The 12668-nt window shown below is 50.3% G+C and overlaps 1 protein-coding gene across 1 annotated transcript in view; it reads right to left on the minus strand.

Moving 5' to 3' along the window:
* LOC102454664 (neuronal acetylcholine receptor subunit alpha-7-like) overlaps positions 1-536 on the minus strand; it is a 61395-nt gene extending 60859 nt beyond the window's left edge. The window contains exon 1 of the mRNA XM_075931319.2: positions 20-536. Within this exon, the coding sequence (XP_075787434.1) occupies positions 20-98 (79 nt within the window). The 5' untranslated portion in view covers positions 99-536. The remainder of the gene's footprint in view (positions 1-19) is intronic.
* Positions 537-12668: the final 12132 nt, after the last annotated feature.

Here is a 12668-nt window from a genome sequence, read left to right on the forward strand (position 1 = left end):
CCGGGGGAACAGAACTTACCTTTAAAGAAGGAAAGAAACAAAGATGCCCATAGATACAGCCCGGAGTAAGCAAATCCCAGACACTTCTCCGTGAGCATTGTCCAGGCGGAACGTGAGAGCCGCTCCGAAGCAGTCAGTGACAGCACCGGATGATGGATAGAGTCCACGATGAGCAGTAACAAGAAGCCTTTCAGCCAGTTTCCCACAATGAAAGGAAAGTACCGCAGCTCCGGTGTCTCTTCAGTCTAAAGAAGCCACGTTCAGTGCTGCCTAAGGAAATCCAAGCGCCTGTGAGTTTGGGGCTGTTTCCTTTTGCTGGGGAGTCTGCACCTTTTCTAGTGCAGAAACCCACGCCAGGCGGAAAGTACAAGGGGAAGGGGAGGGCAGCAAAAGGCCAGTGCTGGTCCACCTCCCCACTGCCTGTAAGTCACTCAGAGGCAGCTGTGTTTCCAGTGCTGGCACGAGAGTGCCTCTAGAGCTCCTCTTAGGCAAGGCGAGCAGCAGCCCCTGGCTTTTCCCTTCACCTGCCAGTGCGGTTTCTAGCCTGACTCCGTGTGCAATCCAACCTCCTCCGCTGTGTGGAGCAGCCCAGAGGCTAGAAAGCTGAGCATCGGGGGGCTCGGATTGTCTCCATCTGCCCCTTAGTGTATGTGCGTTGCCGTACGGCCATTCCCACAGGGTCCCAGCGAGAAACAAACAATGGTCTTACGGTGCTGCTCCCTCCCTCAGGTTGGCTCCCTGCCGGGAGATTTTGCTGGTCCCTCTGGGACGGCTCCCTCTCCCCTGTCCCCATTTTTATTTCCAGCTCCACTTTAACGGCCAAGCACCTGCAGGAAAAATGTTAGACGTGAAGAATGTGCAATCTGCCATTTCCTCCCGGCCTCCCTCGGCCGCTGGCTTCAAGGTGCGGCCAGGCCGAATCGTCATGGCAACTTCACACAGTCAGACTCAGCAAGGGGCATCTCACCTCGGCCCCTCCAGGGTCCGCCATCCCTCCCCCTCCCGCCACAAGCACCGTCCCATGGCTATTCCCTTTCTAAGCAGGGTTGGTGAAGGGCGTCTCCTGGGTTGGAGCAATCCGCTCCTCAGGGGCATTGCTGCCTAAGTCTCTTTCAGTGCCAGTTGGGCTCCTCCATCTCCAGGGAATACCCCTCTTGCTGCCACGGTGCTCAGACTGCCCCTAAAACATCAGAGCTTTGTGTGAAGTGGAGAGGCAGCCTGGTCTAGTGAGTAGGGCTTGAGTTCAAGAGCTCTTCAGCGTGATATTGGGCAAAGTACTTCCACTCTCTGTGCCTCTGTTTCCCTTCTCACATTTTTCTATCTTCTCTATTTAGACTGGAAGTTCTTGCAGGGCAAAAACTCTCTCTCACTGTTCTGTGCAGCTCCTAGCACAATAGAGTGCTGGTCTCACGGGGACCTCCAGGGACTGCCATAAGCTCCTTAATAATATTCCAGGATTGTCACTCTGTGCCTCACCCTGAAGCTACAATGTCTGAGTCAGGAGGAAGCTACAGAACCAGCTACAGGGATGGCTAAGTGGGGGCTCTTTTTGTGCAGAATATCTCCAGGTTCTAGCACCATTGGGATTTCCAGCCTGTTACGGTCCCGTTTTTAAGTTGACAGCCATTTTCATTCTGTTTTACACACAGCACGGGCTTTCAGCTACCAGCATGAATAGTAATCTCTTGACAGCCTGACATACAGCTTAAGCACGATCCAATTTCTAGTCCCTGTCTGGCCACAGCAGGGCCTGGTCTACGTTGGAGCGGAAGGTTGACCTAAGATACACAACTTCAGTTACATTACTTGCGTAGCTGGAGTCAACGTATCTTAAATCACCATCCACACAGCGGGAGCAAACGCTCTCGTCAGCTTCCCTTACTCCTTGTGAGGAGCAGGAGTTCTGGCGCTGATGGGTGCACCCTCCGAGTTTGATTTAGCGGGTCTTCACTAGACCCGCCTAATCGAACCCTGGAAGATTAACCACAGAGGTGTCGACCTTCCCTGTAGTGTAGATGTGCCCTTTATGAGGAATCTCTCTGGGGTTGGTACAACCAATTAAGTTGCATATTACTCAACTCTCTTTCAGTGCCTCTTGGCTTCATCCGTCTGCATGGACTACCCTGGTTGTAATTGTAGTGTGTTTAGTGAAGCGGCTCAAATCACACATCTAGGCTCCGAGCACGATGGTTTGTCTCATGTTTGGGAGGTGTGGGAGGAGGTATTCCATCTCCTGCAGATCTCATTTCTGGGGAGGGAGGAATTGGTGCATTTTCATATTTCCTGTTTTTCTCTCTCTCTCCCTCACCCCCTTTTCTGACTTCACAAAAAACTCTGATGGCAATCGCATGTCGAGCCTCCCCTGCTGCTGGTCTGAATCCAGTGTGATATTGGCTCACAGTCGTGTCCACGCTGGAGCACCTAAAAGCTTTCCCAAGCTTCCTCCAGTGAGTCCCAGCCAGCTATCTCAAGGGCAGCCTCAAAGGTTTCTCCTGCTGACGAATCCCAGAATCAGGAGGCCCAGCTGGGCTCCAAGACTCCTCACGGGCATTGCCCGACTCATGCGAAGTCCAGCAAGATGGAGGGCACCTGTGAGGGACTCTGCAAAGGACTTGTGAGTGTTAGTTGCTATCCAGCTGACCACAAGGTGGCTACTCCAAAGTCCCCTATGGTCCAGCCATCCCTTACTGATGGATTGCCCTTTAGGGACTATGGCAACCCAGGCCTAATTTAGAGCAACCCCAAAGCATCTCCAAGCTGCTCGGGGAGGCAAGCCATGCCCAAGTTCCCTGATCCTGTGTCCAATCCCAATTGGCTCCTCTGTGGCTTCCTAGCCCTGCTGGGCACAGAAGAACATTGCACCCCAAGGAGAAACTCAACGCTGCCTTTTACGGTTTATTCAGCTGAACGCCACAGAATTGGCAAGAGCTACTTTCCGACGCCCATCCACACGGTGGGTAGCACACAAAGGGAGAGCACGGCATGTCTGAGACGTGCTTGTGTATTGCAGGAAGATGTTGCTAATGGAGTTACTCACCCCCGTAACCTTGTAAAAAGCAGACACATCAGACATCGCTTTCCCCATTCCTTTTTTTTAATAGCTTACTATTGTCACCATAGCCCATTAGGAAAGAAGTGTTGCAAAGAGAGCAGCTGCTTTTGACGCTGTGCTGGGACTTCAATCCACCCCTACAGTCATCATAATTAAAGACTGTTATTCTCTTTTCCTGGAGAGATGCTCAGGCAATTAAATCTACTCGGCGAATAAGTCCTTTTTTTTTCTTTTATGACACGATGAGGGCATTTTTTTTCTTGTTTCTAAAATATGCAGTGGACTAAAGCTAAAGTCTCTAGCTGAAACGTTCCTTTGCTAGTAACCGTTGACCGTTGGCTTGTAGTATCCAATCCCCTTCTGTCCGCTTCTTTTAATCAAAGTTCAATGATAGGATTGAAGCGATAGTCAGTGAAAATGGAGAACCAGTCTCCCCGATAAATATGGGCATGTCTCTGTGCTTCCACAGAGTTGGTAACAAAGTCAGAAAATATATTACAATGTTATACTCGTGTCTCTTGCCACAACATGTCAGACTATGTTAGTGTTAGAGCTAAGTGGTCTAAGACTTAGGTAACGTTCTTTCTTTTATATAGGAATTAACTACAGTGATCCTGTCAGCTAATTGCTAAGTTATCTGCCAAAAACACCTAGGCTATGTCTACGCTGCAGGCTTTTTTGTGCAAAAGTTCTTGCACAAGAGCGCATCCACACTGCCATGTGCATTTGTGCAAGAGAGTCCATGGCAGTGTGGATGCACTCTTGAGCAAGAAAGCTCTGATGGCCATTTTAGCCATAGGGGTTTCTTGTGCAAAAAGGCTTAAGCTCTTGCGCCAAAAGGCTTATTCCTCATGGGGAGAGGAATAACTCTTGTGCAAAAAGCCCTCTCTTCTGATGATCTACTCGCAGTGTTTCCTGATTTTATTTGGCCACAGAACCCTTTTCAGCTTAAAATAATTTCAGGGAACCCCTAGGATTCCCAGAGTAAAATTTGGCAAGCAAAAAAGAAAAAGCCCCGCCAGAACTGGTTGAGCAAAAAAACCCTGCAAAATACTCTCTTTAAGAGGGGGCGGGGCAATGCTGCGTTCTTGCGGAACCCTGGGGTTCCACAGAGCACCAATTGGGAAACACCGATCTACTGTAAACTTTCTTGCACAAGAACGGGCTTGCTGTATGGACGCTCTTCAAGTTTTTGCACACAAACAGTTGTTCTTGCATGAGAAGCCTACACCATAGACATAGCCCTAGAGTTTCCCAGTGCCTTATTAGCCCCTGGAAAGTGGTGACATGAGGGGGAAGAACAAAGGAGGTTGATCTGCTGCTTGGCTTCTACTGAGCATGCTCAGTAACACTGCTATCCTCGGTCTGCTCCCCGTGCCCTCCCTCTGCCACCCCATCACAGCATGCACAGATTGCTCCCCCACCAAAATCTGAAATGGTGCCCTTGGGGGAGGAGGTAGGGAAGAAGGTGGGTGGGGATGGAGCAGGAGTGAGAAGAAGTGGGGTGGGTGCAGGGGCTAAGTCTGGAAGATGAGAAGTTGGTCACTAGCACAATGGCACAAAGTTATCACCTGTTTGAAATCGCAAACTCCTCTGCTCCCTCCCTTCCTCTTTGGCTTGGGCTGCTCTTGTTAACTGTAGTCACTGGGAGGGGTGTCTTTCCAGCACCAGCATTTTTCAAAGCTGGTCTGGGATGTGGATTGGCCTTGCTGTTTGCGGGCAGGCCAGGTTCTTAAGCCCTTCTGCCTTGTGCTTCCAATGAGGCTCTCCTACCCTGAGAAACCAGCCGAAATCTGCCAAGCAGGCTGTTAAGACTGAAAACAATCTGACCGGCTTCTTTGTCCCTTCACTTCAAACAGACAGATTAACACAGAGAAAAGCCATTTCTAATGACAGACAAATAGTCAGAGTTCGGGGCTCATCCTCTGATAAGTAGATCAAAAACAAATAGAGCGGAACAGATAAAAATAAGTAATCTGATTCCCTCCTCCCGGGATTTGCTAAGAAGTTACTCTGAAACAAGGCTCCAGGCGTATTTACCACATAACAATCTGTGCGGTAGGAAGAGTTCAAATAACTCAGGGTCTGATCAAAAGCACCAGCTCAAACATTGGCTCTTGTTAAAACAAGGGGAAAGCATGAAGTCTGTTTTAATTAGTCCTTAAGAAATAATCACACACACATGTTACAGTGGGGAATCATTTCCCATGTAAAACCAGCTGCAGATCAGTATCTAGAAGGTGGTGTTTTCCCCAAATTCGTTATTTCAGGTAGGTAAGGGCACACATGCACAAGTAGCTGTTACTGAAAGGAGAAATACTCAACAACCAAGGAGACATAAAAGTTACTGCTATGAAAGAGACAGGGTGACGTGTCGGTTCTTGTAATATATCTTGTGTGGCTTCTAAAATCGTTGGCAGAGTGTAATGTGAAAAGCACCCTGGAAAGAGTACAGGAAACCCCCGAGATGCGACCGCCCAAGTTGCACCCCTCGCCCCCCTCACACACAAATACTTCCAACCATTTTTATAAGTGCAGAAGGGGCCGAAAACCCCCAACATACGTCCTCAGCCCGCATTTACGACAGCGTACAACGCCAATCATAAATGAGGGCTCAAGTTACAATGCCCCTGACTTGCGACGCTTCCCCAGGAACCGATCGCATTGCAAGTTAAAGGCCACCTGTAAATACAAATGTCAACTTTTGGGAAATGCACCCGGAAATATGAAAACTGTCTCCAGAAGTCTTCATGGAAGTACAGTGATTGCGACATAGGCAATCAGAAACCACAGTGGGGGAGTCATGTAAAAACCTAGATCAATAGCAGACTGGTCAGATACAAAAGCAAGCAAGGGCATCCAGACAGCAGCGCGTCCAGTGAAACTGATAAGAAAACTAAGACTAGAAAGCCTACATATAGCGCTTGTTTACGACAGAGGAATCACAGATAAAACAAGGACGTGGAAAAAGATCAACAGAAGAGAAATGATGCAGGAGACATCACACAGTTCTTCTCTGACTGAGAACACTTCATGGTAGAGGGTGGGCCCAGTGTTCGAATCTTGAGCAAACACTGGTGAAGTAGCTATGCTAGCATTGGTAATTGAGTTGGTTGGTTGTCACTTATCCAACTGAAGCAACAACAAAACCCAAAACTCAGCTCTACCAATCAAGTTTCACATGAAGTCCTAGCAAGTGGACAGCACTAGAAGACAACCTCGTGGTCACTGAGAATATTGCACCCATGCTCTGGCCCCTCCACTCACTCCCAACCCTAGGACAGGTCCCAGGTACGTTCGTGAATGCATGTCCCTCTGCAAGCCACCAAGAGAGTTTGGCTCCTCTTGGTGGATCACCAAGCCCAGGGCAGAGTATCGTAAAGCCAGGGAAAGGATTTCAGTCCTGGGGACTGAGCTGTGGAATGAAATACCAGATCAGATTAGACCTAGCCAGAGTCTGGCCTCTTTTAGGAAGCACTGCAGTGCCTTCCTCACTGGGAGAGCTTTTGGACTGACCCTGGCATGCTGCTGTAGCATTGGTCCACATATGTCCTGACTAGATGCCGAGTGGTCCCGACACGTGTGTGTTCTCTGATTAAAACCTTTCACTCTTCCCATAGGGAGACTCTTCTTAGGAGCACAAGTCCACACAGGGAATTTAGAGATGAGGGCCTTGCTTGGCTTGTCTCTCCGTATTTCCCCGAGCAAAATGGGCCACCAAGAGTCGAACCTGAATTTCCCACTAGTAAGTTCTTCTGAGGAGGAAAAGTGTGAGTACCGCTGTAAATGTAGGGGTGGGGGAGGGAGGAGTAAAACACCCCGTTCTCCTTCAAGCCGTTGGCCTGGGAGCAGCCAGCAAGGCAAGAGGCAGGGAGAAATTCAATGCGCTCGGGCTGTCAGCTGCAAGGGGAGTGAGGGCTTGCTGCACTTCACCAAGAGAAGGGACATAATGCCTAAGAAAATCCACAGCTCTCAAACGAGAAGGTAAAGGTTTGGTAGTCTAGCTAGTGGGAAAGGAAGAAGGATGCCCCAATCCTTAAGCTAAGGCCTGTGGGTTATTACTCAGGGAAACTCTCCAAACTGCATCCTCATGGGAAGGGGGAGGACGTTCCAGCCCCTCAATGCCAGAAGGATGTCACTGGAATAACAGACAGCGGGTGGAGGGGGAAAGGCACCTACAGAAGCAACCCAGATGCACCAAAAGCAAAGAGGATGAGCGGTGGGCAAAGTACGAGCCTTTGAATCCCTTAACCAGCCTCCTGGGAGACTGCCAGGCTACAGAAGGCATGACAGTTCCTGCAAGGTACCTAGCGCCCACGGATGTCACATGGAGGGGGACATGGCTTGGGGTGCCCGTCGTCGGGGGCTCGTCTGTAGAAGGTAAGACCTGGGCTATTAGGCTGGGAGAGGAAGTGGCAGGAAGAGAGCAAGCGTAACCAATCCGGCGTGTGGAAGGAAAGAACTGCAGAATATCAGGTCCCTTGGGGGTGTACGGCTACTTCCCACAGATGCCTGAAGGCAGGAGTTTCTGATCTGATTGTTCAGGGGAGGAAGAGAGCGGCAGCTTGGATTCCATCTGTCCAGAAAGCGCAGCTTGGAGCATATGGGAGCTGAGGATAAGTGTGAGCAGCATGGCCAAGACTTTCAAAGCTGACCTGTGATTTTTGGGTGACCTCTGATACACCTCAGCGCTGGGTCATTCCTTTTTCACCCCAGTGTCTCCCTGGGAGCTCGTGTTCATTTGTCCACTTGGCCCTCTTCGCAGAGCCCCGGCTGTCCAGGACACAGCCCCCACGCTGTAGGGGGGGCCTGCATTCCTCTCCCGAGATGTAGGGCCTTGCCTTTAGCTGTTATTGAGACTGATTTTGGGGCCCCATTTACAATGCAATCTGGATTGCTCTAGATCAGTCGTTCTCGAACTTTAGTAACCCGAGGACCCGCCATTTTGATTTAAAATTGTTCAGGAACCCCCAAGCCCTCAGCTCACTCTTTGCCCCACCCCTTTCCCTGCGGCCACACCCCTGCCCAATCCCTTTTCTGAAGCCCCCCACTCACTCCATCCCCCTCCTTCCCTCTCTCGCTTTCCCCCACCCTCGCTCACTTTCACCAGGCTGGGGTTAGGGTGCAGGGCAGAGGGCAGGCTCTGGCAGGGGATTTGGGTGCAGGAGGGGGTGTGACCTAAATTATGCCTCTGCGTGCGGGTTTATAACTAACTGTATGCGGCATTTGAACTCTGGACCAGCAGAACGAAAGGCACAAGCCACTTTTCCCTGAACACAGGGGCCCAGTGTGTTCATCATGGCATTCCTTGCAGGTAGGCCAAGATCATAGAACCATAGAGCTGGAAGAGACCTCAGGAGGTCAAGTCCCGCCCCCTGCCCAAGGCAGGACCAATCCCAACTAAATCAACCCAGCCAGGGCTTTGTCAAGCCGAGACTTAAACACCTCTAGGGATGGAGATTCCACTACTTCCCTAGGGAACCCATCCCAGCGCTTCACCACCCTCCTAGTGAAATAGTTTTTCCTAATATCCAACCTAGACCTCTACCACTGCAACTTGAGACCATCGCTCCTTGTTCTGCCATCCGTCACTACTGAGAACAGCCTCTCTCCATCCTCTTTGGAACCCCCTTCAGGAAGTTGAAGGCTGCTATCAAATCCCCCCTCACTCTTTTCTTCTGCAGACTAAATAAGCCCAAATCCCTCAGCTTCTCCTCGTAGGTCATATGCTCCAGCCCTCTAATCATTTTGGTGCTCGTGCTCCTTAAGTAATTAACTAACAAGCGGGCTGGTTGGCAGCTAATTGGCAAATGAATGCCTGGACCTGAGAAGAGGCTACCAGAGTGCACTCGGAGGAGGATGTCCCTAGAGAAAAGAGCCCTAAGGCAACAGAGCAGGGGGTCTCCCTAGTTAAGGCACCTGGGGGGGAGGAGACTACCTAGGCTGCCAGGAGCTGTGCCACGGTGGACAGGAAGTTCTTGAATTGAGGCAAGGAATCAAGGTTGCCCCTCGCCTGTGAAGGGCTAGAGGTGGAATAGATGGACATAGATGGAGGCTGCTTTCCTGCTTAGAAACCACAGTGGTGGTCCTTTGTGTACATTCGGTTGAGCTTTGGGTCAGCAAACCAGCCCCTCAGAAGGGCAGGGGAGTTATGACCCACAAAAGTTGTCGCACTGCCACTACAGGGTGTGCTTGCAGCAAGTGTAGACATAGCTGAGCAAGATCTAGCTAGCTCCTGTACCGATAGTAGTGAAGCAACAACACAGAGTGGAGCCCAGGTTAATCACCAGAGAACATAGCCAGGGTCCTAGGACAGCCTCATATGACAGCCAAACCGCTGTTGCTCTGCTCACTAGATTCAAGCTAGCTCAGGTGTCTACATGTGTGACAACCCCACATGCTTTCTCTGAGCAAACACATGTGGATCTGGCATCACATCTGCTTTTTCTGGCCAAGTTCTCTTCGGGCCTCAAATGTAATCATCAACGCTCCAGCTAAATTCCTGCTTTGCTTTTCAAGGAAGTTTGGCTGCAGGTGATCAAAGCTGAGTGGTTACTGAACTGCCCTGGAGCCTGGCCTGCAGAGCTACTGTGGGGTTTCATAACCAGCCAGCTGAGGATTTTGAACAGCTTCCTATTTGGGAGTCTAACATCACTCCTCATTCTTGGCATCGTATTCATCAATAGTCTGTCTCTGGCCAGCCTCAGCTGTTGTGACCTAGTGATCTGTCATGACAGCGTCTAGAACGTTGAATATAGCAGAATTCTGCTGCCATCTTCTGGCCCACCGGTTGCATGCAGAAAGATCGTCCCTTTAAATCTCTTCCTTCCCTGCGCACACATGTAAGATATTGTACACAAGAAATCAGCGTTACTCCTGTATCGTACTGGACAGCAACAAAGTCGATGCTGCAGAATGAGGCACAGAGATGCCTGCCCATACCTTGGTTCTTCCAAAACACTCTCAATGGTTCTTAAGTTTAGATGAGAAATTCCAAATGGCGATGCCTCCTACGTGTTATCTAGCAGTGAGAGCCAGGGATTGGCCATCAGTTATTCCCAGGTCTGTTCTCATCTATGCCTCTGCCTTGTTCTGGAACCCCTAGGCAGGTCCTTTATTCTCTCTGTGCTTCTGTTTCCTATCTGCATACATCTAAACTGGAAGTGTTCTGGGCCAGATTCTTCTCAGCAGGTGTAAATGGGCATAGCCCTCTGAGAAAGTGGCCCTCTGTCTTTAAAGGAGCTCTCCGGTCTGATTTAGTTCAGTTGTAACAAATTGTAGATAAATTAGCTTTACATGCCCAAATAAATCTGTTAGTCTTTAAAGTGTGTGATGGGGTGAACCAGGCCTTGAGGCCCCTTTCAAGCCCAGAAAAGGACCATAGAGAAGTCCTCCAGGAAGCTAGAGTGGCTGCAGGAGGAACTAGCCAATCAGGGGCCAGGAAGGCCTATAAGAAGAAACTCCAAGGGCCAGAATCAGTTCACTGTGTCTGGAGCCAGGAAGCTGGGAGGCTGACGGAGCAGCAGCACCACGGAGAGCTCCATGTGGGGAGCTAGCATGGATTATGACAATACTATGCCGGATTTGTGATACAAACCCTGAGGTAAGGGCAAGGAGCTGTCTCCAGGTGGGGAAGCCCTTCAGGCACTGCTCTCCGAGTGGGGAAACAGAGAGGCAGAAACAGAGGGATGCTATCAGAGGACACCATGAAGGGCCCCTGTTAGATGTTTACCCCAGAAGGGGTTTGTATTTCACACGAGGCTGTGACTCGGCTGGAGGGCTGATAAACCGAGACAGCGCAGACACGCATGTTCGACCAGAGGGGGGCGCTGGTGCGAGGTGAGTTCCCCTGTTACAAGGTACCACGGGACTCCTCGGTTTTGCAGATACAGACTGACACGGCCACCGCCCTCAGAGATGCCTCCATGCAAGTCCCTGAATGTAGCCGTCTGAAGTGGAAATCCATCCGTTTCATGAAGAAACCCGTATCCCATGATGCTCAACTAAATTGGTTAATCTTTAAGGTGCCACCGGACACCTCGTAGTTTTAGCAGAGACAGCAAACAGCCAGAGAGGCAGTCCATTGCCAGTAGCTATGGAAGACCTCCCCTTAGCCGGCTGACCGCCTGTACCCTGTCTGTAAATGGCCTTCTCTCCCCATGAAGTCCACGGGTAACTACACTGCTTGTTGCTCTCCTGTCTATCATTATAACCCTCATCTGCCTTTTCCCAACTTATCCCTTCTCAGGGCCTCCTGCCACACACCCTGTGCAAGAGCAGTCCTCAGACCCTGTGGCCAAGACTGTCTCACGCACACGTGCACGCGCACACACACACATGCCTGTGCCCAGGGCAGCAGCCCCAAAAATGTGCCACAGGCCACCTCCCAGCAAAATTCCCCCCTTCAGCACCATCACCTGCTCAATAGCGGAGCCTCATGGGAGTCCTGCTCCTTGCTCAACACCAAAAATCCCTCCTGCCCTATCTCAAGTGTCAATACATGAGCAGGAGGGTCCCGTGTCTTGCTCCTTCAACCACAAAAAGCCTCCTTCATATAAAAAGAGGCAAATCAGCACCCCCTACCCTCAGCAGTCTCTGATTTGTGATTTATTCCAGCTACCCGTAACCTTCAACACCCCTCTCCTTGCCCTACGACTGCAGAGGTGTTCAAAGACCACTCTCCCAGGGGTATCTTTTCCAGCATGGGCTAACTACTGATGCTGAACAGACTATTCCACCTTGCATTTAGCTGTGATTCTGGGAGCACCTTTCCCAGCCCTGAAGAGCCCTATGTAAGCATGAAAGCTGGTCTTTCTCCCCGACAGAAGTTGGCCCAATGAAAGAGATTCCACTCAGAGAAACAAGCAGGGTGAAGTAGCCAGACTGAGGCGGTAACGTGCGATTGGCATGTGTTCTCTCTCCAGCAGATGGCATCTGGATACCAAAGTTGATTCAAGTTGCAGATTCGTGTTCTTGAGGAGTCAGGCTCAAATATCTTCCTTAAGTCATAAGTTCTAATTAAACCAAAGTGTAAGAAGCAAATCGTGCTCACTGGACATACTTGGATTGCTTTTTCAGTCTTTCCCGCTTAACTAGCACTAGCCGTCTTTTCTACTCCCATGGCAAAGCAGGCACTTGGGGAAGGCCAAGACTTTGAGAAACTACTCTGAAATTCAGTTCCCAGGCCTACGAGGAAGTGTGGCCGAATGCTAAGTTGTTTGCACTTTGCATTGTGGGTGGATTTGTAAGTAGAGCATCAAAAGTTAATAAAAGATGGCTAGATGTCTTCATAACGATAAAGGGCTATTACACCTCGTGGAACCCAGGCTGTAACGGTTGGATCAGGCAGAGACCTAATAGCATAGAGGAGAATGGAAGGAATCAAGATCCTGGACACTGTCTCTGTGGATGCTCAGGGAAAAATTACTGGGCGTGGAAACCCATCATTGCCAAACTCCCCACTTTACCCCTACCCCCTTACCTCTTGCATGCTGGTGGCCCTGCTGACCTACTCCTCCCCTGCCCTCCCAGCACTTCCAGAATGCTGAGCGCAGCTGATTTGTGGCATTTAGGAAGCTCTGGGAAGGAGGGAACAGGGTGCACTTGGTGGAGGAAG

The sequence above is a fragment of the Pelodiscus sinensis genome, chromosome 6 (assembly GCF_052426305.1).
Source record: "Pelodiscus sinensis isolate ZL-2025 chromosome 6, ASM5242630v1, whole genome shotgun sequence".
NCBI lineage: Eukaryota > Metazoa > Chordata > Testudines > Trionychidae > Pelodiscus > Pelodiscus sinensis.